General features: G+C 43.1%; 1 protein-coding gene across 1 annotated transcript in view; it reads right to left on the bottom strand.

Annotated features, from left to right (window-relative positions):
- Positions 1-27,623, bottom strand: part of slc6a2 (solute carrier family 6 member 2) — a 162,229-nt gene that overhangs the window by 66,693 nt on the left and 67,913 nt on the right. The window contains exons 5-6 of the mRNA XM_078210909.1: positions 20,551-20,689; positions 14,963-15,097 (exon numbers count right to left, since the gene is read on the bottom strand). Of these exons, the coding sequence (XP_078067035.1) occupies positions 14,963-15,097; positions 20,551-20,689 (274 nt within the window). The remainder of the gene's footprint in view (positions 1-14,962; positions 15,098-20,550; positions 20,690-27,623) is intronic.

Here is a 27,623-nt window from a genome sequence, read left to right as displayed (position 1 = left end):
AAATCAGCAGGGAGGTGCAAAGACTATTTACATGGTCATTTTAATATAATTTAAATGTAATTAGCAGGCCCAGGACTGAAGACTCTGGGCCTGCTAGCACCTACCCGCCCCGCTAGCACCTACCCGCCCCGCTAGCATCTACCCGCCCCGCTAGCATCTACCTGCCCCATCTCCCCCATCCCCCGCCACCACCAGAGTGGTTCACTCCAGCAGGGATTACAGTCGCCTCCCACTAATGGGGAACCAGTGGCCCAACCCCACTGGAGTGAAAGGGGGGGCGGGGACAATCGGGGCCCCTCAAAGGGTCGAGTGGCAGGGTGGGATGCCCCCTGGGCATTGGCACCTTGGCAGTGCCAGCCTGGGCCCCTGGCACTGTCCAAGGGGCAATGTGCCAATGCCCATGGGCACATTGGCACTGCCCATCGGGCATGGGTGTAATTACATTGCATTGACTGCAGCAATTCAAGAAGGCAGCTCACCACCACCTTCTCAGGGGCAATTAGAGATGGGCAATAAATGCTGGCATTACCAGCGGTGCCCACATCCCGTGAAAGAATAATAATAAAATCTTCCTATTTGGAAAATTGACCACTTGAAATAGCATTATTTGGTCTGGCAAGCTGCACACACAAATAAAACCCTTTCCATACATACAAATCCTGCCTGTGCCACTGGATCACACTCAACTGACTGGCAACATCGTACTGTCCAACTGCACCAGTTAATAGAGGACCCAGGGAACAAGTCACAAAGTAATGGCAGCACCGACCACTGTATTGTCCAGTGCCTGAATTATTAGAATTCATCCTTATCATGGAGACAATAATTAATCATGGACAATCTAACACAATCTCAAAGCATAACCAAAAACGCATTGGAACTAGTACCAACTCTGCTAATAAATCAGCTCTGGGGAGAACACTTGCCAGTTTTACTCCAAAAGACAAGAAGGCACAAGCTCCTCCATGGTAAATTCTTTCGGAAACGAACATCGTAGAGTTATGTTTCATTACGTTGAATTTTGCTACATGAAGCTGGATAATCTCAAACTACCTATTACTTTGTAGTAAATTAAAATGCTATAACTGTATGGGATCATAATTGGATTGTTCTGCAGATTTCAAAGTTCATTAAGGCCTGACACATATAATGATTATAATTAAAAATGAGCATTTTAAATAAAATGTATGTGTGGTATAATCAGAATTGTTCCTTAAATGATGTATGGTTTGTAAATATTCCCACAAATGAGACCTGTGTTATTGTAGAGTGCAAACTCATTTACATTGAAATGAATCCTGTTTCCATTGGCGTTTGTTATCTCTTAATGAAATATGTTGAGGATAATTTTTGAAAGCTGTTTCTTCCTGAATTGATCTTTTGAAGAGATTACCTGAAGGCAGATTCTGTCATTCCCCTGTTCATGGTTTAGTTGCAAACAGGATGTTGTGAAATGGATAGAATGGGTAAAAAAGCCATTCCTGTATTCATAATGGTCCTCTGCTTAAAGAGCTGCTTTCAGTGTACATAGAACATAGAACAGTACAGCACAGAACAGGCCCTTCGGCCCACGATGTTGTGCCGAGCTTTATCTGAAACCAAGATCAAGCTATCCCACTCCCTATCATCCTGGTGTGCTCCATGTGCCTATCCAATAACCGCTTAAATGTTCCTAAAGTGTCTGACTCCACTATCACTGCAGGCAGTCCATTCCACACCCCAACCACTCTCTGCGTAAAGAACCTACCTCTGATATCCTTCCTGCATCTCCCACCACGAACCCTATAGTTATGCCCCCTTGTAATAGCTCCATCCACCCGAGGAAATAGTCTTTGAACGTTCACTCTATCTATCCCCTTCATCATTTTATAAACCTCTATTAAGTCTCCCCTCAGCCTCCTCCGCTCCAGAGAGAACAGCCCTAGCTCCCTCAACCTTTCCTCATAAGACCTACCCTCCAAACCAGGCAGCATCCTGGTAAATCTCCTCTGCACTCTTTCCAGCACTTCCACATCCTTCTTATAGTGAGGTGACCAGAACTGCACACAATATTCCAGTAGAATTCTTTCATTTATCAGAAAGTTTATAATGAAAGTCTGACATATGTAACAGTAGGTTAACTAAACAGTAGGTTAACTAAAAACTAAATATGACGTAGTAGGTTAACTAAAAAAAGAGAATGGCTGGATAATTTTGTTAATGGAACTTTTCCGAAGATGTACATGGTTAAAGGTTTCACCTTGAAATACAGGTTGCAATTTCCCAGCCATATTCCCAGCCAATTTCCCAGCCAAATCCATCATAATGCGCAAAGCGCATTAGAGCAAAGCAGGTCCAGAAAATCGCAGGCGAGTAGTATTGCGTGTTCTGCGCTGGCACCAAACCTCATCGGTAAATTCCCACCCAATGCTCCCGGACATAATCTGGTTCCTGCCCAGTGAAGGTGGAAACCGAATCAGCATATTTAGATTCTCATTTAAATATGCCCAGTCTGTTCGAGGCCAGGTCTTCCCTGCTCCTGGGATTTTCCAACCCTCGGGTGCAGTGAGAACCCAGCAAAAATCACTGCTGGTCTTCACAAACGAAGACCAAACGTGATGGCCATGCTGGGAGGGGTGGAGGGGCGGGGGAGCTCAGAGGCTATTTCAGCCCCCGGTGGTCAGGGACATGGCTGAGCATTGTCCATCTGGCAGTGCCAACCAGGCAGTGCCAACTTGCATCAGGGTGTCAGGGGCAGTGCCAAGGGAGCTGGGGCATGAGAAGAGGTGGGACCTGAGGGGACTGGGGCATGAGGGGCGTGGACATGAAGTGAGGGGGCTCATGAAGGGGGACTCATTGGGGAGGGCCCCAATGCCTCAATGCCAGCGATCCTTGTTGGGGAGGGGAGTGGAGAACCATCCCTTCAATGAGGGGAAGTCGGGGGGCGGGGGGGGGGGGGGGGGGGGGGGGAGTGTCCCCGATGTCTGTCGGGGAAGGGAGAAGGGTTCTCAATTGCAATTTGAGATGAGGGCGCCCTTTAAAAATGCACCCAATCTCTGGGAAGCAGGGCTTACTGGCTGGCGTGTTTAGGCCCCACTCCCCTCAGAACCGGTGCAAAACTCATCACTCTCCCAAAAAATTACAAACTAGGAAAATTGCGATTGATTCACATCAGCGTGTTTGGCGCGAACCACACTGGTTTTCTCACCCAAAGTGAAGAGGGGTCAGGGGTTTCTCCAGGCCCGCCACCTCCAATCGCAAATCGCAATGACCTAGAGAAGCAGACATCAGTGCAAAGTGGGTTTTCACTTGGTGCCAAATCCATCACAATGCTCCCATCGCGGGCAGGAACCCGTTACATATTCAAATTCACTACTTAATTATAATTCACGGGCTTGAAGCTCCCGCTATGCACCTGCCTCCCCAGCGGGACCTACACCAGACAGGCTTTCTTACAGTTCCTCAACAGCAAGGACCTAACATGCTGGAGCCTGAGGGCCAAAGAAATACCATCAACCCCTCAGCAATGAGAGGCATCCTCCCCCTCCCACCATTCCTCCACACCCTCCCCCCCCCCCACCCCACACACACACGCAGGCATGAAGTTTATTCCTCCAATTCCCTCACTCAGGACCCCTTCCTCCGTAGACCGCCCAAACAAAACACCCCTCTCCTTAGATCAGTTCCCCCTCTTCCTCAGAACCCCTCACTCAGCCTCCCTTCAGGCTATAAGCCTTGGCAGTGCCAACAAGCCAACAGTGCACAGCTCCTGGCACCCTGACACTAACACCCTAGCCTAGCGTCTTGTGCCATGAGGGGGGCTCAAGGAGGTGGATCCAGTGGCCTGCTGCCAGGCTCCAGAGGAAGGGACCCTCGTGGCTCCTGGGGGTTGGGTGGACTCGAGCTGGGGGAAAGGAGTTGACCTTGCCGCTCACCGAGATGGGGATGTTTTAACCCTGGCAGACTTGAAAATCACCCCACTGCTAATGTCAATGGGAAACTCTCCAGGTTTGCACTAATAAAATAATGGAACATCTTGTTCTGTACACAGTTTACATCTGGAAAACAGCTCAGAGAGACAACAATCTATTTAAATGTAGCTGCAGGAAGTGAGAAAGCTTTATTCCTCCAAGTCCCTCACTCAGGCCCCCTTCCTCCATAGACCCCCCAAACAGTGGACACTTTGTTCCAATTCAGGAGAATCGCAGTCTTGGTCAACCTTTGGGAAAATTTCACCCATAATCTTCCAGATGCTGAATGGCCTATTGTGGAGTTTGTTTTTACTGAATGTTTAATTGCTGATGATACTAATGAGGGCCAGAATGGAAGATCATCTTGCTGTAATGGAATTCTCCAGAACATCCAGAAAGCTTTCTCACTTGCTGTAGCTACATTTAAATAGATTGTCGCCTCTCTGAGCTGGTTTCCAAATGTAAACTGTATACAGAACAAGATGTTCCATTATTTTATTAGTGCAGAAATGCCTTCGTGAGCCATCGGTAAGATCAGTCTTACTCTGGCTGGAAAGGCTGCCCCCTTTCTCTTATGGCTTTAGTTAAATAGCTATTCCTCTGTCCAAAAGAATCTGCTTTAGAAACATCTGGAACATTGGCAAAGCCGAACCAGCCCCACTCTTGAAGTGACAGCAAATAATTCATTTTCTTAACTGGTTACTCATAGTTACGAAAATTACATGAAACATCAGATGACAATGCAACTAAAGCCATGTGTGTAACTATTAATAGGATGGCCAATGAAATATAGCAGTAACATTCCAGATCTGATGTTCGCAATCCTTCAGATGCTGTTTATCGTCCACAAGTTTTCCTATTGAAACAGATAGGGCCAGAACTTGTTGGCATAATAGAAAGGCTAATGGTGTCCATCATTAATTACGGTAAGTGGGGCAGCAATGTCAGGTAAGGAGCAGATACACAGTTAACTGGGAATATCTAAAAGCTGCTGTCCAAGTCGCTTCAGCTTTGCGAAAGCAGCATCTAACCCTTAACCTCCACAGTTCTTTACGTAAGAGCTTGCTGTATTTGTCCATTAATTGCCCATTAAACTTGTCACAGTTATGTCCTGTCATTACAAATGCAAGTAGCAATTTAATGACGTGGTAATTGCTGCCAATCAACATCGGAGATGCTGAAAATTAACTATTGCAAGTGTGAACTCTCAGTGCTGGATTTAGTTGGTAGACTTGGGAATTGCAAGTCAGATTCGGGGCTGGCAGCTCGCAAAGCAGGCTCAAGGTAGAAATGGAAGTGAGTGGATATCACGGCCAGCAGGTTAGAAGGTTCATTTTTATTCACTGGGACGTCAACCCAGTTCTTTTGTTGACTGTTAGGCTCCCTAGCCCTCATCTCTTACCCCCACCCAACCACTTTCCCCCATTCATTCCCCAGTGCCCCCGTGCCCCCTTCATACTCAACATACATTCTCCATATCCCATCTCGTATCCACTCAACCAGAATCATAAGCCCTGTAACCGGGAATTCTTTGAAATGGTCATGAATTTTATTACTAATCATCTGTTCAAACCCTATTTGAAAACAATCTTTTTCTGGGAGCTCAGTCAAATGCACAACCATTCAAACTCCTCTTGATAAAAGTTCATTACTTTTAAGTATTCATACATCAAAATAAACTACTCAAAAGCCTCTTAAAACACTTTAATCCTATTAACTATTCATAAAACTGACAATGAAACACAGCTTACAGCTCCCTTCACAGATGTATCAACAGACTCTGATGAGCTAAATCCCTTTTGGAACTCAGCCAAACATTCAGAATGGGAATTCTTCCAGAGCCCAATAGAATGATACCTTTGTTGTTGTTGTTTTACTTCCTATCCCCACTGGTGCAGAAGGCAGATTTTAATCTGCTCCCGTAAAAATTCTTTTTCCTGTAGCAAGCTGCTAGCCCGTAACCAAATGATTATAACTTGAGGGGCTGCCACTCCACATCAAACATGGCTGACCAGGAGACTCTGCTGCTCTTACCACCTGCTATTGGTATATTTGGAGGATACTACAAGTTGATACTCAAACTGTTTGGCTATGTTATTTATTCACTTTCCTTAGTCATCAGCTCCTCGACTGGGACTTGCACTTAGAGCGTCTGGCTCAGAGGCAGGGATTCTACCCACTGTGCCACAATACTTATGGTCCCTTTAAAGTTGGCTAAACAGATGTTTGGACTTCAGATCAATGTAAAAATAGAAGCAAGGTTTCAGATGACAGATTAATATCTCATTCTCAAGACAGGTGAATGTAGAGTGGCATTTTAGCCACCGGAGAAAATACTGCAATGCATCTGAACACTTACACAATGCTGGTGAGGACAGAGCCCTATAACTTATCACACAGTATCCAACTATGACATTTGAAGTTGTCCTTTTAATGTTAACTGTCAAATGGTTCCCAGTACAGCAACAGGCTTCCCCAGCATTCACAAGCTGACTGATCTGAGTTGTTTCAGACAGGCTTCAGGAACCCATCCACATTGCTAGCGATCTCAAACTCGGGAAAATTCAAAACTGAGGCAGGCATTTAAAAGGCTGTACACAAGATCACTTGAGTGCGTGTTGGGTTGTGACCCGCCACATTCCACATGTTGGTTAAATAGTACCAGTGGGAATTGGGTTGGAAAATTGAATTTATGATTCGCCTCCATTTTTGGCCACCCAATGCATGTTTTCCCAGTGAGCGACAACAAAATCCGGAACTCAGTAATACTCTTTGAGGTTTTATAACGATCAATTTTTTAAATATATTTTTCTTTTTGTCACTGCTTTCTCTCTCTATTAATCTAACATTACTTTCCTTCCCTTCATATTCCTTTCTATACCAGATCTGTCATTTGATTCACCCATTTTAATTTACATCTTTTTCTCAATCCTTTCCATGCTCATTTCTCAATCCTTCAATCTGATGGATTAAGGAGATACACTCTTGCTTCTCCTATTCACTCAGGTCCCAGCTGCTCTGTTGCCTTCACGCTTCCAGCAACTTTGTGGGCAAAAGATTGAGTTGAAGAATACAGGGGCAAGTCGAACGAACAACACAAAACATCATGTCTCCTGCAACAGCAAATTCTAGCCTGCGCTGTTGGTGCTCACATTCATTTTCCTGGCTACAAGATTCCATCTATAGCAAGGTTATACTTACTCCTCAGTTATTCCTGGTATTTAATTATAACAACTTGAGTTATACACACAACATATATGCAGGGGTGCTGCTGTTGAGTTCACAGAGCCTGGCAGCCTCCCAATCAAAGTTAGGTCTTCAAGGAGAAACATTGCCAAATATCAACAGTTGGGTAACTTCGAGAAACACAAATGCAGGATAAAATCAATTAGAATTTGGAAAAATACAGGCTAATAAATGAGAGGCAGCATGGATTATTGAAGGCAAATCCTATTTGACCAATTTGATTGAAATCTTGATGGGGAGAGTTGATGAGGGTTCTCTATTTGTTGCTCGTATGGGCCTCAAAAGGCATTTGACTAAATATCATGTAAAAGGACATATCAGATACATTGTCAAAATTAAAGCCCAAGGGGCTAAAGGGACAGAGTATCACTTCATATTTCAATGTAAAGAGTGGACTAGCCTTGGAGAAATTTCCTATCATGTTTCACCAACAGATGGAGGCCATTGAGCAAAACACTTGACTGTGCGTGTCTCTACCCCTGCCTCAACCCATCTGCTTGTTGAAACATCCATCCTTGCTTTTGTTATCCCTCGACCCAACTATTCCAATCTTTGGTATAGAAATAAAGTGCTGGAAAAGTTCAGCAGGCCAGGCAACATCTGTGGAGAGAAACAGAGTTAACATTTCAGGTCAAGATGACCTTTCATCAGAACTTAAGGAAGTTAGAAATGTAGCCATTTTTTATGGAAGGTGGGATGGGTGAGGGAGGTGTTGCTGCAGGAAGAACAAAAGAGATTGTCTGCGTTAGGGTGGAGGGCAATGGAGATTGAAGCAAAAGACATATCTCAAAGGGTGATGTGCAAATCAGGTGTGAATGGCAACATACAAACTACTTGAATGTAACATGAAAGGATAAAGAAAGAAACAAGACAAGACCAACCCCAACAAGACAAAACAAAAGGAAGAAAAAGCACGTGGAACAAATTGAAGGCAGAAGTTATGATCTAAAGTTGTTGAACTCAATGTCGAATCCAAATGGCTGTAAAGTGCTGAGTTATGAGATAATGTGCTGTTCCTTGAACTTGTGTTAAACTTCACTGGAACACTGTGGCAGGCCAAGGGCAGAACGATCAGAGTGGGAGCAAGATGAAGAATTAAAATAAAAAGCAACCAGAAGTCCTGGGTCATGTTTGCAGACTGTATGGAATTGTTCCATAAAGCGATCACCCAGTCTGCGTTTGATCTCCCCACTGTAGAGAAGACCACATAGTGAACAGAGAATGCAGTACACTAAATGTACAAGTAAATCACTTAGATGAGTGCTTAGGGCCTTGGATGGTGAGAGGGAAGGTAGTGCATGAAAGGGCAGATGGTGCATTCCCTGCACTTGCACACAAAGTTCCAAAGGTAACAGCACTTTGGGGGAACAGCACCTTATCTTCTGTCTCAGTATTCTACAGCTTAGGGGAGGGGGGAGAGAGAGAGAGAGACCAAGAAGAGAGGTGATGGGGTAGGGGCATTCAGGGAGGCAATTCTAGAGTTTACTTTTGCATGCCTCTTTTTGTAGAACCCAAATTCTGTTGGCTTTTTTATATCTTACATTTTTAGGCGCTCGCTCACATTTTCAGGGAATTATCAACCTAAACCAATAGGCCTCTCCCTTCTCATAGATATCCTTTGGCATATTATAATTGAGTGTGTATTCTCATTCCTTGTTTTTCTTCCCAAAATGTACCACCTCTCACTTATCTCCATAAAATTGCATCTTTTACTTGTGTGCACATTCTGCCCATGTCTTCCTGAATTCTTCTTCAGTCATTCTTGTGATTTTCAAAACTTCCTACTATTATTTTGTCAGCAAATTTTGAAATTATATTTCCATAACCAAGTCCAAATTGTCCTTCCACATTGGGAATGAAAGCAACCACTGCCTTTACCCTAATAAAAACCCTTCTGCATCCTCAGCAAAACCAATTTACTAAAACTCATTATTTTCAACCCAATTTTCTATCAGTACTGCCGCCACATCATATTAAAACACATGCTGGAATTTTTACAAGCAATTTGAAGTATGTGGTCAAACTACTTCTGAAAATCCATATAAATTACATCTAAAATATTTACTTTATTTATCTAATCAAAAAGCTCTATTTCACTGAACAAACACAACTTGTTTTTAACAAGTATGTATTGGCTGAACCGTGACTGACCCGAGCATTTATGAACGCTCATTACTGTTATCTCAAATTATGGATTTTAAGAGTTTATGGAGTCCACTGTTCTTGAACAAAAGCATGGTGTGGAGATCGTGGTTTTTGACTGGGGTGGGCACAGCAAGAAGTCTCAGTACACCAGATTAAAGTCCACAGGTTTATTTAGAATCACGAGCGTTCAGAGCGCTGCACCTTCATGAGGTGAGTCTGATGAAGGAGCAGCGCTCAGAAAGCTCTTGATTCCAAATGACTGTATCCACAGCTATCCCTTCATTCATTTCTTTCCAAGCAGGATATATGTCACTAGAGGCCAGTGACTTACCTACCTTGAGCTCTCTGCTAATATTTTCAAAACATTTTTCTGAAGTTATCTTTGACAATTGTTCCATCCCCTCCTCTCATTTTGATATTCTCACTCCTATGATCATTTGTGTAAGAACAACTGAAATATTTAATTTCTCTTCACCATCTATTAGGCCCTCCTTCAGCCCAGCCAAATTCCGCTCCCTAGCTAATCTTTTGTTTTATTTAAATTACAAAAGCCCTTCTAATTTTCTTTTTACACCATCTGCTAACCCTTTTTTCAAATTCCCATTTATTTTCTTTTTCACCACTCTACTACACTTTACATATTTGCATAATTACCTCCAGTTGTTTACTGTCCCTTCCATTCAGTTTGGTTGTACACTATTTATCCACAAAATTCTATTCTTGAAACACTCCTTTTTGTATTTTAGGAATATATTTGTTTTTACTTTATCCATTCCATATTTGTGAAGATTATCCACTGTTAATCTATTAATCTATTTTTGATGTTTTCTGCGCAACTAATTTGGGCTAGATCATTCCTTACCTCACTCCAATGCAGCCACCTTATTGGGACTATCCTTTTTGTGATAATCCCACTGACTTGCAATGGGGAATCACTGATTGACCTCCCTACAGGACTCGTTGAATATGAGCTCCCTGTGGATTTGTAATTAACCAACCATGTGGAGCTCGTATACCGAGCCCCGTATAAAGCAGGACCCTGAGTGGGTCCATTATTCCTTTTGTCCTGGTTGGGACCAGTTGTGTTCACCACATGCTTGTAGTTTTTGTTTTACTTTATTTTGTGCAGTAAAAGCACTGTTTCTTTATAGCTGACTCCTGGAGTTACTATACTTCTCTATTCCTATATGGAATCCCATTATCTTGTTGCTGTAATTTCCCCATTGTTTCTTACTCTTACATCAGTTATTGTCTCATTCCATTGCCCAAAGCCAAGTTAAACAATGGATCTGTCCATGGGTATCTGGCAAAGGAGTCCTAGTTACATTCTAAAAAGAGCTCTTTGGTTTGGCCACATACATTATCTCCTTTCCAGATAGTTAAATTATCCAACATTATCAGGTTGTTTTTTTCTTCTCTCTCTAAACTACCCACAGATGTCCACCTCTACCCCAATGCCATTGTTTTGTTGCTACAATGCATACCAAGAATTGTACCATTTCCCCTGTAAGTTTTAACTCAATCCATATGAATTCTGTCTTAATGCGATCTCCTTGTCCAATGTTAAATTCTTGCATTACAATACGAACCTTTCATGAATGTGCCACTCTTCCCCTTTTTCTCCTGAAAATCTCATAACAGGAACATTAACTGCCCAGTCCTTCCCAAGTCTCTGCCATATCTCCATTAAGATTGTACGTTAAAATGCAGCTTTTTTGTTCTAAACGTTTTTCCTTTTTTGGAAATTGTTCCTGCTTCTTTAGATCTCCTACCAGGCTTAATTTCTCAATCGAGAGTGAGAGTGGCCAAGGCGACAACCTGTTTCCAGGCATCTGCTGCTCTTCAAGTAAATACCTACGAGGTGTTCAAGGGCAAAGCATGTTGAATCACATTCTGAATTCCCTGCTCCCCAATGTCAATATTGATTATCTTTACTTGGCACTTCTTCCAGATGGTCCCAATTAAATTGAGACATTACCAGGATGAAATCACAAGGTAGAGTATCGAATGAATATCCGTCATCTGTATCATGCTGCTTTTTCAAATGTTTTAGAATATATGGCAGCTGTCTGGAGATAGCCTTCATTCAATGGATTTTTAAAAATCCATTCATGGGATCTGGGCGTTGCTGGCTGGGCCAACATTTATTGCCTATTTCTAATTGTCCTTGGCACGCTGGGCTATTTCAGAGGACATTCAAGAGTCAACCACATGGCTAAGGGTCTGGAGTCACATTTTATTTATTGAATTATTTTTATTAGTGTCACAAATAGGCTTACATTAATACTGTATAGGCCAGACCAGGTAAGGACAGCAGATTTCCTTCCCTAAAGGACATCAGTGAACCAGATGGGTTTTTACAAAAATTAATAGTGGTTTCATGGTCATCATTAGACTTTTAATTCCAGATTTTTATTTAATTCAAATTTCAGCATCTGCCAATCTGCTATAGCGGGATTCGAATCTGGGTCCCCAGAGCATTAACCTGGGTCACTGGATTGCTAGTGCAGTGACAATACCACTATACCCATGCCTCGCGTGATCTGAGATGGGGGGGCTGGGGGGGGCGGGGGGCGCAATGCTCCAGGATTCTTTTGAAGCACCCCTAATCCCTCCACTTACCTGGTCGCGGCTACAGGCTGCCCTATAGAAAGCCTTCCTTCTCCACAATGGTGGCCCGGTAGCTGTGGCTTTTCTTAACTTCAGATTTGTTAAAATTGCCGAGTGTTCACTTCAAAATCATAGAATCCCTACAGTAAAGAAGCAGGCCATTCGACCCATCAAGTCCGTACCGACTTTCCAATGGAGCATCACACCCACAACCTATCCATGTAACCCTGCATATTTACCCCACTAATCCTTCTAACCTACACATCTTGGGACACGAATGGGAAATTTAGCATGGCCAATCAACCTTACCTGCACATCTTTGGAGTGTGGGAGGAAATCGGAGCACCCGGAGGAAACCCACGCAGACACGGGGAGAACATGCAGACTCTGCACAGACAGTGACCCAAGCCGGGAATTGAACCCAGGTCCCTAGCGCTACGAGGCAGTAATGCTAGCCACTGTGCCACCATGCCACCCTAAAATTTGTTGTGCTTCTCCCCATCGGGGAATTGAACTCCGGTCTCCCGCGTGACAGGCAGGGATACTAACCATTAGACTAAGTTGAGATCAAATGGGGTTTCGCCTGAATTGGCTAATGACTGGGCAATGGAAGGTGGATGGCTTTTCATAGCTGGAGGGCTAATAGGAAGCCCACCAATGTGGAAGAAGTTGTTGCAGTTGAAGAGGAGAATGGTGATCTCCATGTTGATATGCAGGTTTCCACTTAGTGTCATGGGGGACTAGCTAGCGTAAATACGTGGGGCTACGGGCTGGGTGGGATTGTGGTCGGTGCAGGCTCGATAGGCCAAATGGCCTCCTTCTGAACCGTAGGGATTCTATGATTCTGTGATCAGGGCCCCGACCCAAATGCAAAATCCTACCCAAGGATGCAGTCTGTTCACTGCTCTCTTTCACAAAGAATGAGAGAGTTTCAAAATTGTAAGTATGAGATCCTATTCATGAGTACATTGTATATAATGAAGATTGATAGAGCACTGCATTCACTATATCGCAGTCTGAGTTGATCTGGATTCTTTATGATTTTTTTTGAGTGACCTGGGTGGATCAAAATGCAGGGCTCTCTTGGTTTGTTTAAAACAGCTACATCTGTTGTGCATTGAAGGACTTGGAGAAAGAGAGTGCCAAGTGTTTGGCAGCAGCTTTTTCGTCCTTATTTTTAAAACAAACACATAACGCTACTGAAGGGGTTCTGAGTCATCTGGAACCACTTGAACAAGACAAAGGGGAATATTGTTGATTACAGGGGAAATCTAGTGACAGTATCAATGTTAACTTAACATTATTATTAAGTCTGTCTAGGAAAAAGCCAATGATACATTTTGTTTTTAACTAACTAGCACAGTTACTGCAGCAATAACAGAACGCCGTGCTCATCACTGCAGCCAATTTCTCAAAATGCATTTCACCAAGACAAGCAAGCAGAGAACTAAAACCTGGCTTACAGTTCCCCACCCATCAAAATCATGTTCAGCCAACAACAAATTATCACCATCTCCATTTACTGGTTGAGAACATTACATATCCAGCGCAGTTAAACTTTTATTGAAAATATTTTTAGTTTTGCGCCAATGGATTGAGGGGTTGTTGTGACACTGAGAACTTTTGTCCTTAGCCTCTAGTCCGCTCTCTATATCTCCACTGAGGTAATGGAGATCTTTACTTTAATTGAGAAAGTTTTAGACAACTCCTGAATCCCAAGTCTCATTTGCATCCCACCTGCCAGATACCAGGTCAAAATACGCGACCCTGCATGCTCTCTTGTAGGAGGTCTTATGGCACAGTGGGTAAATCCAGACTACAACATGCATGTAAACGTGCATGTTGCCTCAGCAACTTGGACTCTCTGGGTGGAATTTTCCCATCCCACTCGCTGCAGGATACATAGCGGGTGGGACACGGACCATGCAAAGGTCTGTTGACTTCAGGCGGGATTTTCCGGTCTTGGGGCGAGTGCGGCTGGAAAATCCCGCCCCGAGTGAACTGTAACACGTCAGTCACCACATGCTCTTCTTTCTCACAGTCATCTCGTTGTGTTTACATTAAATTGGGTCCAGATATGATGATGTTTACCCAATCTGAAGACTGACACATGAAGAATAGCCAGTTCAGTAGGTTCAGAGAAGGCTGCCCACAAACCTGAGATCCAACACATGTTCTGCCTTCGGATTGAACGAAGAGGACTACATTTGGAAGGGATTAATTTAATTTAAGATGTGAAAGTATAACTACAAGTTGAGCTTGCAGCTACTGGCTGACTTTTGCATTAATCTGAATGAGGTTTGAGGACAAGTCAAAATGGTAATGAGGGGTCTGTCAATGTAAAACATTTCAGCATGCAAGGATGCATATACAATCAGAGCTTCTATATACACGGGGCACAAGAATATCAGCCAAAATCATGGCAGGGATCTGGAAACCCTTGGATGTTTGTTGTAGCTCAAATACTTGTGTCAACCTTAACGTGAGAATTGCAATGCCGCTGCCTCACAGCGCCAGGGACCTGCATTCAATTTTCGGCTTGGATGATTCTGTGTGGAGTCTGCACGTTCTCCCCTTGTGTTTCCTCCCACAGTCAAAGGACAGCTGATTAGGTGCATTGGCCATGCTAAATTCTCCCTCAGTGTACCCGAACAGGCACCAGAGTGTGGCAACTAGGCGATTTTCACAGTAACCTCATTGCAGTGTTAATATAAGTCTACTTGTGACATTAATAAATAAACTTTAAAAAATGATTGAAGTCGGAGTGAAATAAATGGAATGGTTATGTCAATGTACACAGAATACTAACCTATGTGACCTTGGGTTGCAAGTCCTCATACCCTTTACAGATCTGAGGTGTCATACTGAATTGAATACAAAATCTAATACACTGAATCATAGGGCACTGAAATATGAGAGACAATATTAACATAAGATCCTATTTAAAATGAGTTGATCACAAATCTACTTGTTCTTTCAATCTGTCCAGTGAAACATGGGCAGCAATCTACCTGAGCTTCCTTCAGGCGTTCAAAGTCAATGCTGAGGTAGGCCTTGATTCCGTTCATTGCACCTGGCAGTGTGATCCCATGGATCAGCAGTACAAGTAACACCATATAGGGCATGGTCGCTGTGATCCACACCACCTGCCAATGAAACAGAAACAGCATATGCACTTTCACCCATATTGATCCCTGATCTAACTTCGCAAAAACAAAAGAAATGAGCCAACGCCACGACACTCCAAGACTTCATCTGTCCAATTCTGCACAGAGGTCCACCCAATGTTCATTCTAAATTTGAAAGTGGTAAGTAGAATCCAAACTAAAATAATTCTCCATATGTTACTCATCTTTTGATGAAGGGAGCCAAATACAAATCAAAATTATTAATTGACATTCAGCAGTCAGCTAAATAAGGTGCATTGTTTATTCAATAGTACTCATGATAAAATTATATCCTAACGTCAGAGTAACCCAGTGCAAAAGGTTGCTGTACTGCAGCAACGTAAATGAGTGACAATAAAAACCAATATATACTTTATTACCATCAGAAATCAAATATATGTCACACTGTGCATATACCCATTTTAAATTCATCACCATCATTTATTACCTTCATGCACATTTGCCCTCCTCTTAAAGATACAGAAATCATTAATAGTCACCAGAGTTCATCATCCTAGATAGTGGGGACTTGGACTTTCTTTCACTATCTCACCCAATTCTGGAGGGATAGTGACATCTCATTCCTGCACCTCCCACCACTGCTCCCACCAACTCTAAGAACTGCTGGTCTGACAGAGGGAAATGAGTCAGGGGTGGGTCTTTCTTCCTTTGCTCAGTCTCCTGTAATTCATCAAACCAAGGCCTTGGCAACCCTGCTGATACTTCCCTCCCCTGTTAGGGGCATGCACACACTTGGTGATGGGGATCTTGAATGGGCCCATCTGACATAAATAACAAGCTTCAACCAGGAGAATGGACGGGGTCACTATAGGGTCAGCTCAAGGGTGTGAAGTTTCATCAGGACACTCCACGGGTAGGTTGAGGAAAATCCAAACCTATGTCTATCAGACATTTTAATGTAGAAGTTTATGAAAAAATCTGGAAATTTATGGAAGTATTATGTGCAACATCTTTGCAAACAATTGCAATTAGTGGAAGTTTGATGATCTCCATTTGTTAGGTTGCTTTTAAAATCCACTTTACCAAAAACACCACAATCTTTATTTTGTGGTTCTTGTCTGGTATGGAATGGCTTCGATTATGCTGCAACAATTTGAATGTTGGACAGAGTGCCTAAACAGGGAACAGGAGAGGCACAGGCAGGGAACATTGTTACTGGTCACAATATAAAAAGAGAAATCATGCTAAAAATAGATAAGCTCCCACTCCCACTCTGAACTTTCTACTGAATCTCCAACAGAAGTCCGGGGAATGTGTAGTGAAATTTAAGGGCCAATATTCCTGTGCAGTGAACAAGTCAAAGCAAGGAACTCAGCGCCTGCTTTGTACTGTGGTAACCACGGCACCATTGGAGAGATTTCAGAGCATTAGGCTAACATAGATTGAAAGTGCAGCTTTTGTTGGGCCAATGGCAATCCATGCAGTTTGGGAGGTCACATAGTCTTTTCCCTTTCACCCGATTCTCTGAATCAGGGGGCTGAATTTTCAATTGAGTTTCCGAGTCGGGACTGAAGGTGGGTGGGCACGCAATTTGGCATTTTGCACTGATTCCTTACCACAATCCTGACTATGAGCCATTTTCAGAGAGGCTAGCTCGGGATCAGATTGAAACAGAAAATGCTGGATGGTCAGTTCTGACAAAGGGTCATCCAGACTCGAAACATTGGCTCTCCTCTCTCCCCTCAGATGCTGTCAGACCTGCGGAGATTTTCCAGCATTTTCTGTTTTTGTTTCAGAAACTAGCATCCACAGTATTTTGCTTTTATCAGATTGGCTGCCCACCATAAGCAATGGTTAGCCAATGATCTGCCAATTGATTTAATTAAAGGACCTATTAAGGCCCCTTTTCATATACTAATTGGGAATTCTAGTTGGCATTGTGGGCCTCTCATGTTGACAATGTGGTGGCCTCAGGCTGGGAAAGGTAGGGACTGTGATTGTTCAAATGAGGACTACCCCCACCGTTAATTGTTACCATGCCCAAAGAGGTTGCCCCTTTAGGATCATAGCCAGGCAACTTTGACATTTTAAAAATCCTCACTCCCTCACTTGGTCTTTTCCCTTGCTGTTTCCCTCTTCAGATCAAAACTCCCACTTTGGCTGGCAAGACCACCAATCGATAAGTACTTGAGGGCCTTCCATCGGCCCTCCAGCATTGGGAGCCCACCCACCATCCCCGATTGGAGAACAAGCCCACAGTTTGGCCTTTAATTGGCTCCCCATTTCAAAGTAGTGCTGGGCGTGCGTATAACGTGTTGTGTGGAGTTGGGACCTAAAACTAACCCTTGTGTCAGGCTCCCGAACCCGGAATGAAAATTCATCCCAAGTCAGTTCATTTTTCCATGGGCGAACATCAAAGGAACTTAAACCGAATCACATAAAAACTTGTGCCACATTCTGAAGAAAATGAGGCCTAGAAGTTTGATTACACAGTGCCCATTTTTCAGCCACAAAACAGCTTCCAATACGAACAGCAGGAGATTTTTGGGCAGAAGTTGATGTGTTTACTGCATGATAGCTGACTGACTCACAGTGAACCTTTCACTCTCCGGAAAACAGTATAAATATATTGACTGTAAAACGATTTTAAAGTAAACATATCTAGATCCTTATTCCAGTTTCAAATCTCTTCATTACAGCCCAATTCAAATGCCTGCACTGTTTTCTGTGCTGCTTTTGCAAACAGAGCATGGAGTACACGCTGTGTCAAAGAGTGAACGCCATACAGGCGCCAGGGATATCGAATCTGTTTTGGTTTAATAAAATGTGATTTGAAATGCATATTATGAAAATAGGCTACAATGGCCCCTCTCATTGGAAACCCATTGAAGTATTGTTAGGATGAAGCAGATAACCGATTTGCTGTTATCATTACTTACTAATCAAAAGTGAAGCTATCTAGAAAGTTTTTCATGCCAATGAGAATCCTTTTTTTTTGCAATTACTTCCCTAATTTGCCCAGGGATATAAGCAAAAGCCATTTAACTCGCTGAGTCTGCAGCCCCAAGATCATGGCTGATCTGTATCTTAACACCATTGATCACCTTGGTTTCCTATTCCATTACCTCATAAAAACCTCTGGGTTAAAGTTTTGAAAGTTTAAGGCCAATTAATGACAGGGACTCAGAATTAAACTTGAGGTCCTTCTGACATGGAGATATCAATACCATAATGGGCAGAGTATGAACCCACTGAGGATCGATTGCCAATGTTAACTGCATTTAATTTTTTTACTGTAGGGTTGTGAAGTCATAGGGTGTGATCTTATAACCTTGCCCTGCCTGACTTTCAGCTAGGTGATGTGGTAAGATTCGGTGGGAGGGGAAAAATTAGGTTTGCGCCTTGTTTTTCGCTTCCTCCGATCGTATCAGTTCGGTTTTGCCGACGAAATTGACTTCATGTCCAGAAAGGGTATGAAGCTGATTTAAATATTAATGCATCGTCCTGTCTCATTCACCTTTACCATCTCGCCGGCTGAAGTTATCCTTGGCAAGAGTCACGTATAGTCCTCACCAATGGGGACCAGACATGATGGCCTCGCTGGGAGGAATTGGAGGCTACTGCAGCACCCAGCTGGTTGGGGGCAGGGCCGAGCAGTACCCAAGTGGCAGTACCAGTCTGGCAGTGCTCACTGGGCACCATAACTGCGCCAGGGCATTGTCAACGGGGGGGGGGGGGGGGGGGCAAAGCCAGATTGGGGGCGAAGCTCCTCAGGAGTGGGAGGGAAGGGGGTATCTCTGTTGGAGTGGGGTGAAGGGGGTAACTCTGCAGGGGTGGGGGCAGAAGGGAGGGAACTCTGCAGAAGGGATGGTGTTCAGATTGGGAGAGAAGGAACTTTGCATGGGTTGTGATCAGCAAGGGGGGGCAATATCCATGGGGTATGCCAATGTCTATGGGGCGGTTTGAGGGGGGACGGCAGGAGATCTCCCTGCACCCCCCCCCCCCCTCCTTTCCCCACTGGCGAGAATCGCGTCCTGGCTCTTTTTTTGCACTAAGTGCCATAAGATTGCGTTTTCACACTCGCCCTAAAAAACAAGTCTGAAACTCTCCCGTTTTCTCGTTCGTTTGACACTTAGAGTACTTACGTAAGATTGCATTTTCCGCTGAGCAACTATTAAGTTATCTCAGTCTGAACTCCAAACTCCTTTAAAGTCAAAAAAAGCAAACAAATTGGTTTAAATTGAAGAAGAGGGCTATTGCAGTGATGGTGGGGAGGGGAATATTGTCACAAGTTTAGATTGAATCCATATTGGGTGGGTTTCCACACTTCTAAATTTCCACTGACAAGTTGTGTCCCTCTGCAAATGTTTAACTGAACAAAACTCACCCAAATAACACGAAAAATAATTTAATCTAGAATATTGTTCTTCTGGCTATGGAGTGAAAAACACAATTAGCAAAATTAAATTAACTCACTTCCAATAAATGATGAATTATATGATGTTAGTGTACCTTTAAGAGATTTTTAAAAAATCATGATCTCTGCAGCTCTCAGAGTCAGTGTTTCTCAGCTCACAGCCTTAGCTTGTGTCATTATGTTGCCAGGCTGACTACGATGTCTCCTTTTATTGCTACTTAAGTGGTTTAATGGGGTTGTTTGTGTTTACTCTGGGATTAGTTTTATGATCCTGGATTGTTAGAAGGATGGTTATGTGTTTTGGACAGGTTTTTTTCCCAGTGAGTTCAAGGTTTCATTTTCAGTTCTGAGTGGCAGTTGGGTTTTAACAGGGATGGCAAGCTGAACAGAAGTCTCTCTCTCTCTGTGTTTTATTTGGAAATTCTGCTGGTGATCTTAAAGCAAGGTTTTCCTTCCTGAAGAAAAAAATCTGCCGTTAGTAGTCTGCCGAAAATCCCTGATGTTCTGGAAAGCTGTTCTGTGTGTGTCAAGACGGAGAGTTTTCAATTCTCCAACCAAAGGACTCAATTTCCAGTATCACGTGAGCATTAATCTGTGCTGTGTTGAACCTGTGAAAAGGGTCTTTTGTCTATGGGATTGGTTTGATTGGAACATTGTAGATATCTTGGTTAAGGGTTAAACATTGTCATAATTGTTTGTTTCTTGTTTGTAATCGATAAAACTTCTTGCTAATTGTCTTACTATACGTGTTAACTATATTCTTAAACAAGCTTTGTTTGATAAAAGCTCCGTAGTGGGTCATTGAATCATACCTGAAGTGAACCACCTTATGTTTATCCTAGCCAAATTCAAGAGGCAAAGCTTCTGTACCAGGCGGACTCCATAAAACACGTCGGAGTTTCTGACCTGAACCATACCAAATTTTTAATCCCAATTGTGTTGGTAATGAAATGTTCAAGATCAGTTTGGCTCTTAGCGGACTTAAATGGCTTTGTCTGAAGAAAAGTGGCTTCTCAATTAACACATTCTTGATCATGAGAAACAGAACATGTACCTTTCCTGAAGTCTTTACCCCTTTCCAGAGACTGAAGTAAAGAATGATTACCACAACAAGCAAGCAGAGGGAAAGTTGCCACCTTGGTAGTCCCAAGTTATGAATTCCAGCACTTTCATGGAGATGCAGAACTCCACGCCTACAGAAATAGAATAACAACTATGAGTAACAGTCAGTTGAATGCAACAGTCAGTTGAAAACGTCTTATTGAAATGACTATCAATCTAATTTCAATTGCATTTATTTTGAACCCACTGATCATCTGCAGGAATAAGATAATGGTGGAAATAAAAGGGAGTTAGGAAATGCATTGAAATCTGAGCGGAAGGACGTTTGATATGGGAAGTGGAAGTCACACAGCAATCAGGATCAGTGTTTGGGAGTGAGGCATGTTACCAGGGTGTAATGGTGGTTACTTCACACTGCATCTAGTTGTAGCTTTGTCAGTACTGCTTTACGCAGACACTAAATACCTGAAAGGAAAGGTTTAAATATAAACATCCATGCACAGATCTCTGCTGTGTAACTGTTCACAAAATAACACCTGCAGCATCTTTGATCCTATGTTTAACATTTTCATTGAACCTCAGGGTTTTTAATGACAGAGATAGATCTGTATAGCTTCAAATGGAAGACCACAAAGTGTGGGGGGATAGTTTTGATTTTCTGTTCAATTTCTTTCATGTTAGAATATTCTGCAAAATATTTACTTAAAGAATTAAGTAATAGGCACAGCTTCTGCATAGTCATTTAAAACTTACATTATAATGAAAATGAAGAAGCAACTGCAACCGTTATAGGGTTAAACCTAGACAGTCTGGGCTGAATTAGCACCGCCACTAAGTATCATTATTATTATATGCAATGCCAATATAATTTAATGATGTAAAGTTATGTTGTAATTCCTCATTAGAATTGGGATGAGAGCTCAATGTATTGCATTACACAGGACAGAAACAAGCAAAGGGCCAATATCACACCCTATAACAAATCACACGTGTCGTTCCATTTATTTAACATTGATTGCACCTGGCCCATCGAATTAGCCTCAGTGACAACAGTAAGATAATCTCACAGGCAGCTCAGCACTGCAGCAATCCTTCAAACCGTGTTTCAGAGTAAATTGCTGCTTCGGCCTGCTGCTACCTATGGTCATCCCTTGCCAGTGCTGTAGCAATAATACACTAGTTCCATAATTACGTAAGTCACCATTACAATATTCAACATGCAGGCATCCATGAACCCCCAAATGAAACAGGCTTTCAAAAACATGGTGCACAGATTCTGCCAAGATTAGAAACATTTAAAAACAAAACCCAGGATTCAAAAAGTCTCACTGGTAGTAATTTCACTCCCGTCTACAGGATCTGATAATAGGGGAGATGGTGGCATAGTGGCAATTAAGGTGGACCTTCCAGGTTAGGACTAAATAATTATTACTTTGACATTGCGAAGTTTGTGGTTCGAATTCTAGGGATCTCTCCAAAAGTTCATCAGTTTCATTTAATGTTTAGCTATTAGCAAGATAAAGCTATTTTCATTCCCATGGTGAGATAGCTAATAGTGGACTATGATAGGGCCTCTACAACTTGCCTTTGGGTTTTGAACAGAAAAGAAATGTTTTCTTATTCTCAAACCTGATTGCTACACACCAATGATTAGAAAGTGTATAGCGCAGGTTCAAGATCTTGCCAAACCATCTCACACATATTTTTAAGTTCGTTCATGGGACATGGGCGTCGCTGGGTAGCATTTATTGCACATTCCTAATTTCTCAAGGGTAGGTGAGAGTCAACTACATTGCTGTGGCTTTGGAGTTGCATGTAGGCCAGGCCAGATTAGGACAGCAGATTTCTTTCCCTAAAAGACATGAGTGAACTAGGTGAGTTTTTCTGACAATCAGCAAAGGTTTCATGGTCATCAGTAGATTCTTAATTCCAGATATACTTTTTATTCAATTCAAATTCCACCATCTGCTGTGGCGGGATTTGAACCTGGATGCCCAGGACATTAGCTGAGTTTCTGGATTAATAGTCTAGCAGTAATATCACTAGGCCATCATCCCCATAATACATATATACATGAGATGAAGAGAAGCCCAGACAGTGGTAATGCCTTCCTTGATTGGGTTACCTTCTAAAATTCACTCATCGGGTTTCATACATGGGTAATGAATAATGTGCCCTAGGGTTCCTGACACCAAAAGTAAGCTATGTAGCGGTCAAAAATACTCGGATGGAGAGGAGAGAGAAGCTTGGTGCACAAAGGTGAAGAATGATCAGAGTTTGAGGATTATCCCAATAACTCAGTGGATAAATGCACAATATGGTGGTCCACTGGCCCAGGGTAAGGAAGCTGGGTAATCTGGAGAGACAGGGAAGGTTTAGATTCTGGTTCATGTCACGTTAGCTGATTTAAAATGTGGGGCATTTAACAGAAAAGGTGAGTTTAATCTGCAAATAAGGAGAAAGCTTACGTTGCAAACTGAAAATAATATAATGATTCTCAGAAGAATGCAGAAAAAAAAGTGTATTTTCCATTGCCGTGTCCATTTTATCATTGGCAGATAGTTTCAAAAGCTGACTTGTCCAACAGCATTGTCGGCCTTTTGAAGATAATTCTTCAGTAGCTCAAGACCATATAGCAATGCTTCCCAGGCACACAATGAACCATTTCTCCAACAGATTGCAAATAGCATGTTCAGTACATCAACTCCACTAATTAGTGCTTAGATATTATCAGAGCAACTTGGAGCTGGAAAAAGTTAGAACGTTAAGCAAGTTTAAAATATCAGAAGGAGTAAACACGTAATTTTTTGTTTCTTGTGTTGCATTGGATTCTACCAAACCCATGCTGATAAAATACCACAGGGAGAAAAGAAAGAACAGTGTGTATCTAAATAAAGCATTATTTTATGGAACATCAAATCAGGCAACAGATATTCAGCATGCTTTGCACTTTTTTGGTCACCTTGGATACAATAAATAAATATTCAGCTAAGTACCTAAAACAAACAATTCGCTCAGTGGAATTCATTAACATACTTTCAGAACTGGCACAGTGGACAGACAGAAAACAGCACTGAACCTTTCTGGGGTTGTGAGGGGGCCACATATTAGCAGAGGAGAAGATAGACTCCAGTCTCCATCCCTATTTGGATCAAGCCTCGAAAAGATGACCAGGAGACCATGAGTCAGTTTTCTACCAACTCCAACCCATTTCACGCCCACATATCGGTCTCCTAACTTCCCCAGGGAATTCCTCCCTTTATGCCCTTGAAAGGCCTCGGGCAGAAACCACAACAACTGAGATCAGACAGCCAAATTGTTTGAAAAAGATGCTTCCCGTCTTTGATTAACCTGGGCTGGTGGAAGACTCGGGCAAGCTGTCGTGGTTGCTAGCAACCTGCTTCACAAATAGCTCTCTCCCCAGGATGTAGGTTCCGCTCCCCTTCACTTGTGGGAAGTAAACCAGGAATTTCCGTGCTTCAACCTTTAAAACATGCTTCTTTGTACTGCATTGGGTAAGAATCATAGAAACCCTACAGTGCAGAAGGAGGCCATTCGGCCCATCGAGTCTGCACCGACCACAATCCCACCCAGGCCCTACCCCCACATATTTACCCGCTAATCCCTCTAACCTACAAATCTCAGGGGCAATTTTTTTTTAACCTGGCCAATCAACCTAACCCGCACATCTTTGGACTGTGGGAGGAAACCGGAGCACCCGGAGGAAACCCACGCAGACACGAGGAGAATGTGCAGACTCCACACAGACAGTGACCCGAGCTGGGAATCGAACCTGGGACCCTGGAGCTGTGAAGCAGCAGTGCTAACCACTGTGCTACCGTGCCGCCCAGAGTAGTAGCTTCTCCTTGATTTACAACCTTACAGCAATGCACACTTTCAATGGTCACTGAATTAAATATGCTCACTGGCACATTGCCAAACCGTTTGTTTATTTCATAGAAAAAAAAATCTTTTTTGACTGTTGATGAAGTTCTAATACATCTGTGCACCATAGTGCTCTGAATTATGCCGACGCTCTATTTTGATTCCTTAGATTTTTGTTGGCAACCCACCAGATTCAAAGAAAAACTGTTTCAGAGATTTGTTTTAACCCATGCCCTTGGTGATTCGACAGTTAAATTGTATAATTAATCTTTGACCTATACAATACCATTTCAAGTATTTAATTATTATCTACTGAAGTCAGCTGCAAAAGTACTGGGGTTTGTACAGAGAGGTTGCTCTCCGATGGAATATGGAAAGCAGGCTATGGCTAGACTAGTGGTCTTCATGCAACTGTGTAGGATTACAAGGTCTCCTGCTCCAGGGTTACGAGTGCAAGGGAGGTTGACTCAGATGCGATCTTGCAGCCCCCAATGCACAGGGAAGCTATTCATCTGAACCGCAGCACAATTCAAAAAGTTGCAAAGACAAATATTTCTGTGCACAACAATGCGACTCACTTTGAATTTACTGTATTTTAAAAAAGGGACACAGAATGGAAAAAACAAAGAATGGAATTCTTCCAAGCGCTTGCCAGCGTGTTCAATAGTGGGCCGGGGGGAGGGGAGGAATTTGGCGGGACTCCCGGAAATCGGTTTCACGCCAACATGAATTTAAAGCTGGATCTTTAGCTGGTGCCCGCTATGGCAGGTCAGAAAACCTACCAAAGGCTGGTGTGAAATTCATTTGCATCCCTTTAATGGAATGCAGATGGAAAGAGCCCAACCACCCACCACATCAGATTCTCCGTGGTACTGGTGAGTTTTCCCACCAGTATGAAACACATTCATTACAACGTGGTGTGCAGATGTCGGGATTCATTTGCACAATGCCTGGGGCTGTCCCTAGACTTCAGTATAGAAGACTCCAAATGTGTGCAGGCTAGGTGATTTGGCCATGCTAAATTGCCCGTTAGTGTCAGGGGGGCTAGCTAGGGTAAATGCATGGAGTTATGGGGATAGGGCCTGGGTGGGATTGTGGTCGGTGCAGACTCAATGGGCTGAATGACCTTCTGCACTGTAAGATTCCATGAATCTATGATTCTATAAGCAGCCCACAACACTGGGCCCTAGAATTCGACAACAGTGGGTCGGGGGAGCATCTTCAGATGGAGCTTTCAGGTTAGGTGTCCTGTCTCAAAATGTTCCTGGAGATCCATCTTGGTTCTCAGAAGGCACAAGTTCCAGTCTCCGAGTGCTCCTACAGACCCACCTTCATTGTCAGATGGTCCAATTGTGGGTCAGTGATGTTGGGTGCCTTTTCCATATGGCACCCCGGACACAACAGCAGATGTGTGCCACCCAGGCCTGCCTCACCACTGAATAAAACACCCAGATGCATAGTTAATGAGAAAGATTTGATGTGTTTTCCCACCAGTCGCCGCAACAGGAAACACATTCCCATTCCCGCCCCTGCCACAGCACTTAAAACTCAAAATGGAAGAATTCCATCCTTAATTTGAAGTTAGAAAAGGTAGATTCCTATAACTCCACTTTTCAGCTAAGTACTAAAAACTAATTCTAACCTGCTTAACTGGTTCAGCGATATAAACTTTGTGGCTACAAAAGCAGATCAGAAACTAGAAGTTCTGTGGTGAGTGTTTCACCTACCAATGACCTGAATCCTGTCCATCATCTGTAAGACACAAGTCTGAAGTGTGAAAGAATGCTCTCAGCTTGCCTCAAGATGCTCCACAAGAAGCTTCACAGCATCTAGGATGAAGTAGCTTGCTGATTGGCAGCCCATCCACTATCTTCAGCATTTACTCCACGTGAGATAATTATGTTGAAATAGTGTGTAATGCTTTAAAGAATTGGTAACTGAAAGAATCATATCTAGAGAAAGAGCTGAACAATTTCTCAGAACGGAGAAGTATATAGAGTTAGCTCCTGGCTCAGGTGAATGGTGGGACAGGCTTGAGGGGCAAAATGGCCTATTCTTGTTCCTACATTCTTCCAAGGGATGGCACGATGGCATAGTGGTTAATACTGCTGTCTCACAGCGCCAGGGACGTGGCTTCAATTCCTGGCTTGGGTCATTGTCTGTGTGGAGTTTGCACGTTCTCCCCATGTCTGCGTGGGTTTCCTCCGGGTGCTCTGGTTTCCTCCCAGTTAGGTTGACTGGCCATGCTAAATTGACCCTTAGTATGGGGGATTAGCAGGGTAAATACGTGGGGTTACATGGATAGGGCCTGTGTGGGATTGTGGTCAGTGAAGGCTCAATGGGCTGAATGGCTTCCTTCTGCATTGTAGGGATTCTATGATTCTATGAAAGGCAAGTAAAGCCATACCTTGCAAGTGAAGCCAATCAAGCCATTTGTGACCCATACGAAGATCACATTTTGAGTTTCAGTTGTTGCATACCGTTATGGAGTTTCTAGTCAAGAAGTGCCCCTCGCTAGAAAAGGAGCTTGTCAAGGAATACATTGAGAAGCTGGTTGCGAGGAGTGTTCCTGCACTAAGCAGTGTCCTTGCTGGCTGACTCGCTTCACAAGAAAAGCAGGAAGACATTTCTTGTGGACACAACAGGATACATCTACTTCCCACCAGCAGAAAGGCTGAGAATAAAGAATTGATGTGATCAAAATGATCATATACTTTAGTACATGTCTCATTTAAGAATGAAACGACAGAGATAAGAATGCTGCTGGAAATGAAGATCTGAAATTGTCGAGAATCACAATAAGAGAACAATTATGGCCTGACATAAGAGACAAGTATCATTCTTTGATTGCTGCGCATTTTTAACATTTAAGATGAATGGCAAGATCAAGTATCATAGAATCTCTACAGTGCAGAAGGAGGCCATTCAGCCCTTCGAGTCTGCACTGCCAACAAGCCAAGCTCCATCCCCATAATCCAAAGTAATTACCCTGCTAATCCCCCTGTCAATTTAGCATGGCCAATCAGCCTAACCCCACACATCTTTGGAGTGTGGGAGGAAACAGGAGCACCCGGAGGAAACCCACGCAGACACGGGGAAAAAGTGGAGTTTGCACAGTCACCCCAGGCCAGAATTGAACCTGGTTCCCCAGCTCTGTGAGGCAGCAGTGCTAACCACTCT

The sequence above is a fragment of the Mustelus asterias genome, chromosome 4 (assembly GCF_964213995.1).
Source record: "Mustelus asterias chromosome 4, sMusAst1.hap1.1, whole genome shotgun sequence".
Taxonomy (NCBI): Eukaryota; Metazoa; Chordata; class Chondrichthyes; order Carcharhiniformes; family Triakidae; genus Mustelus; species Mustelus asterias.
This window is presented reverse-complemented; position numbering and strand designations above follow the sequence as displayed.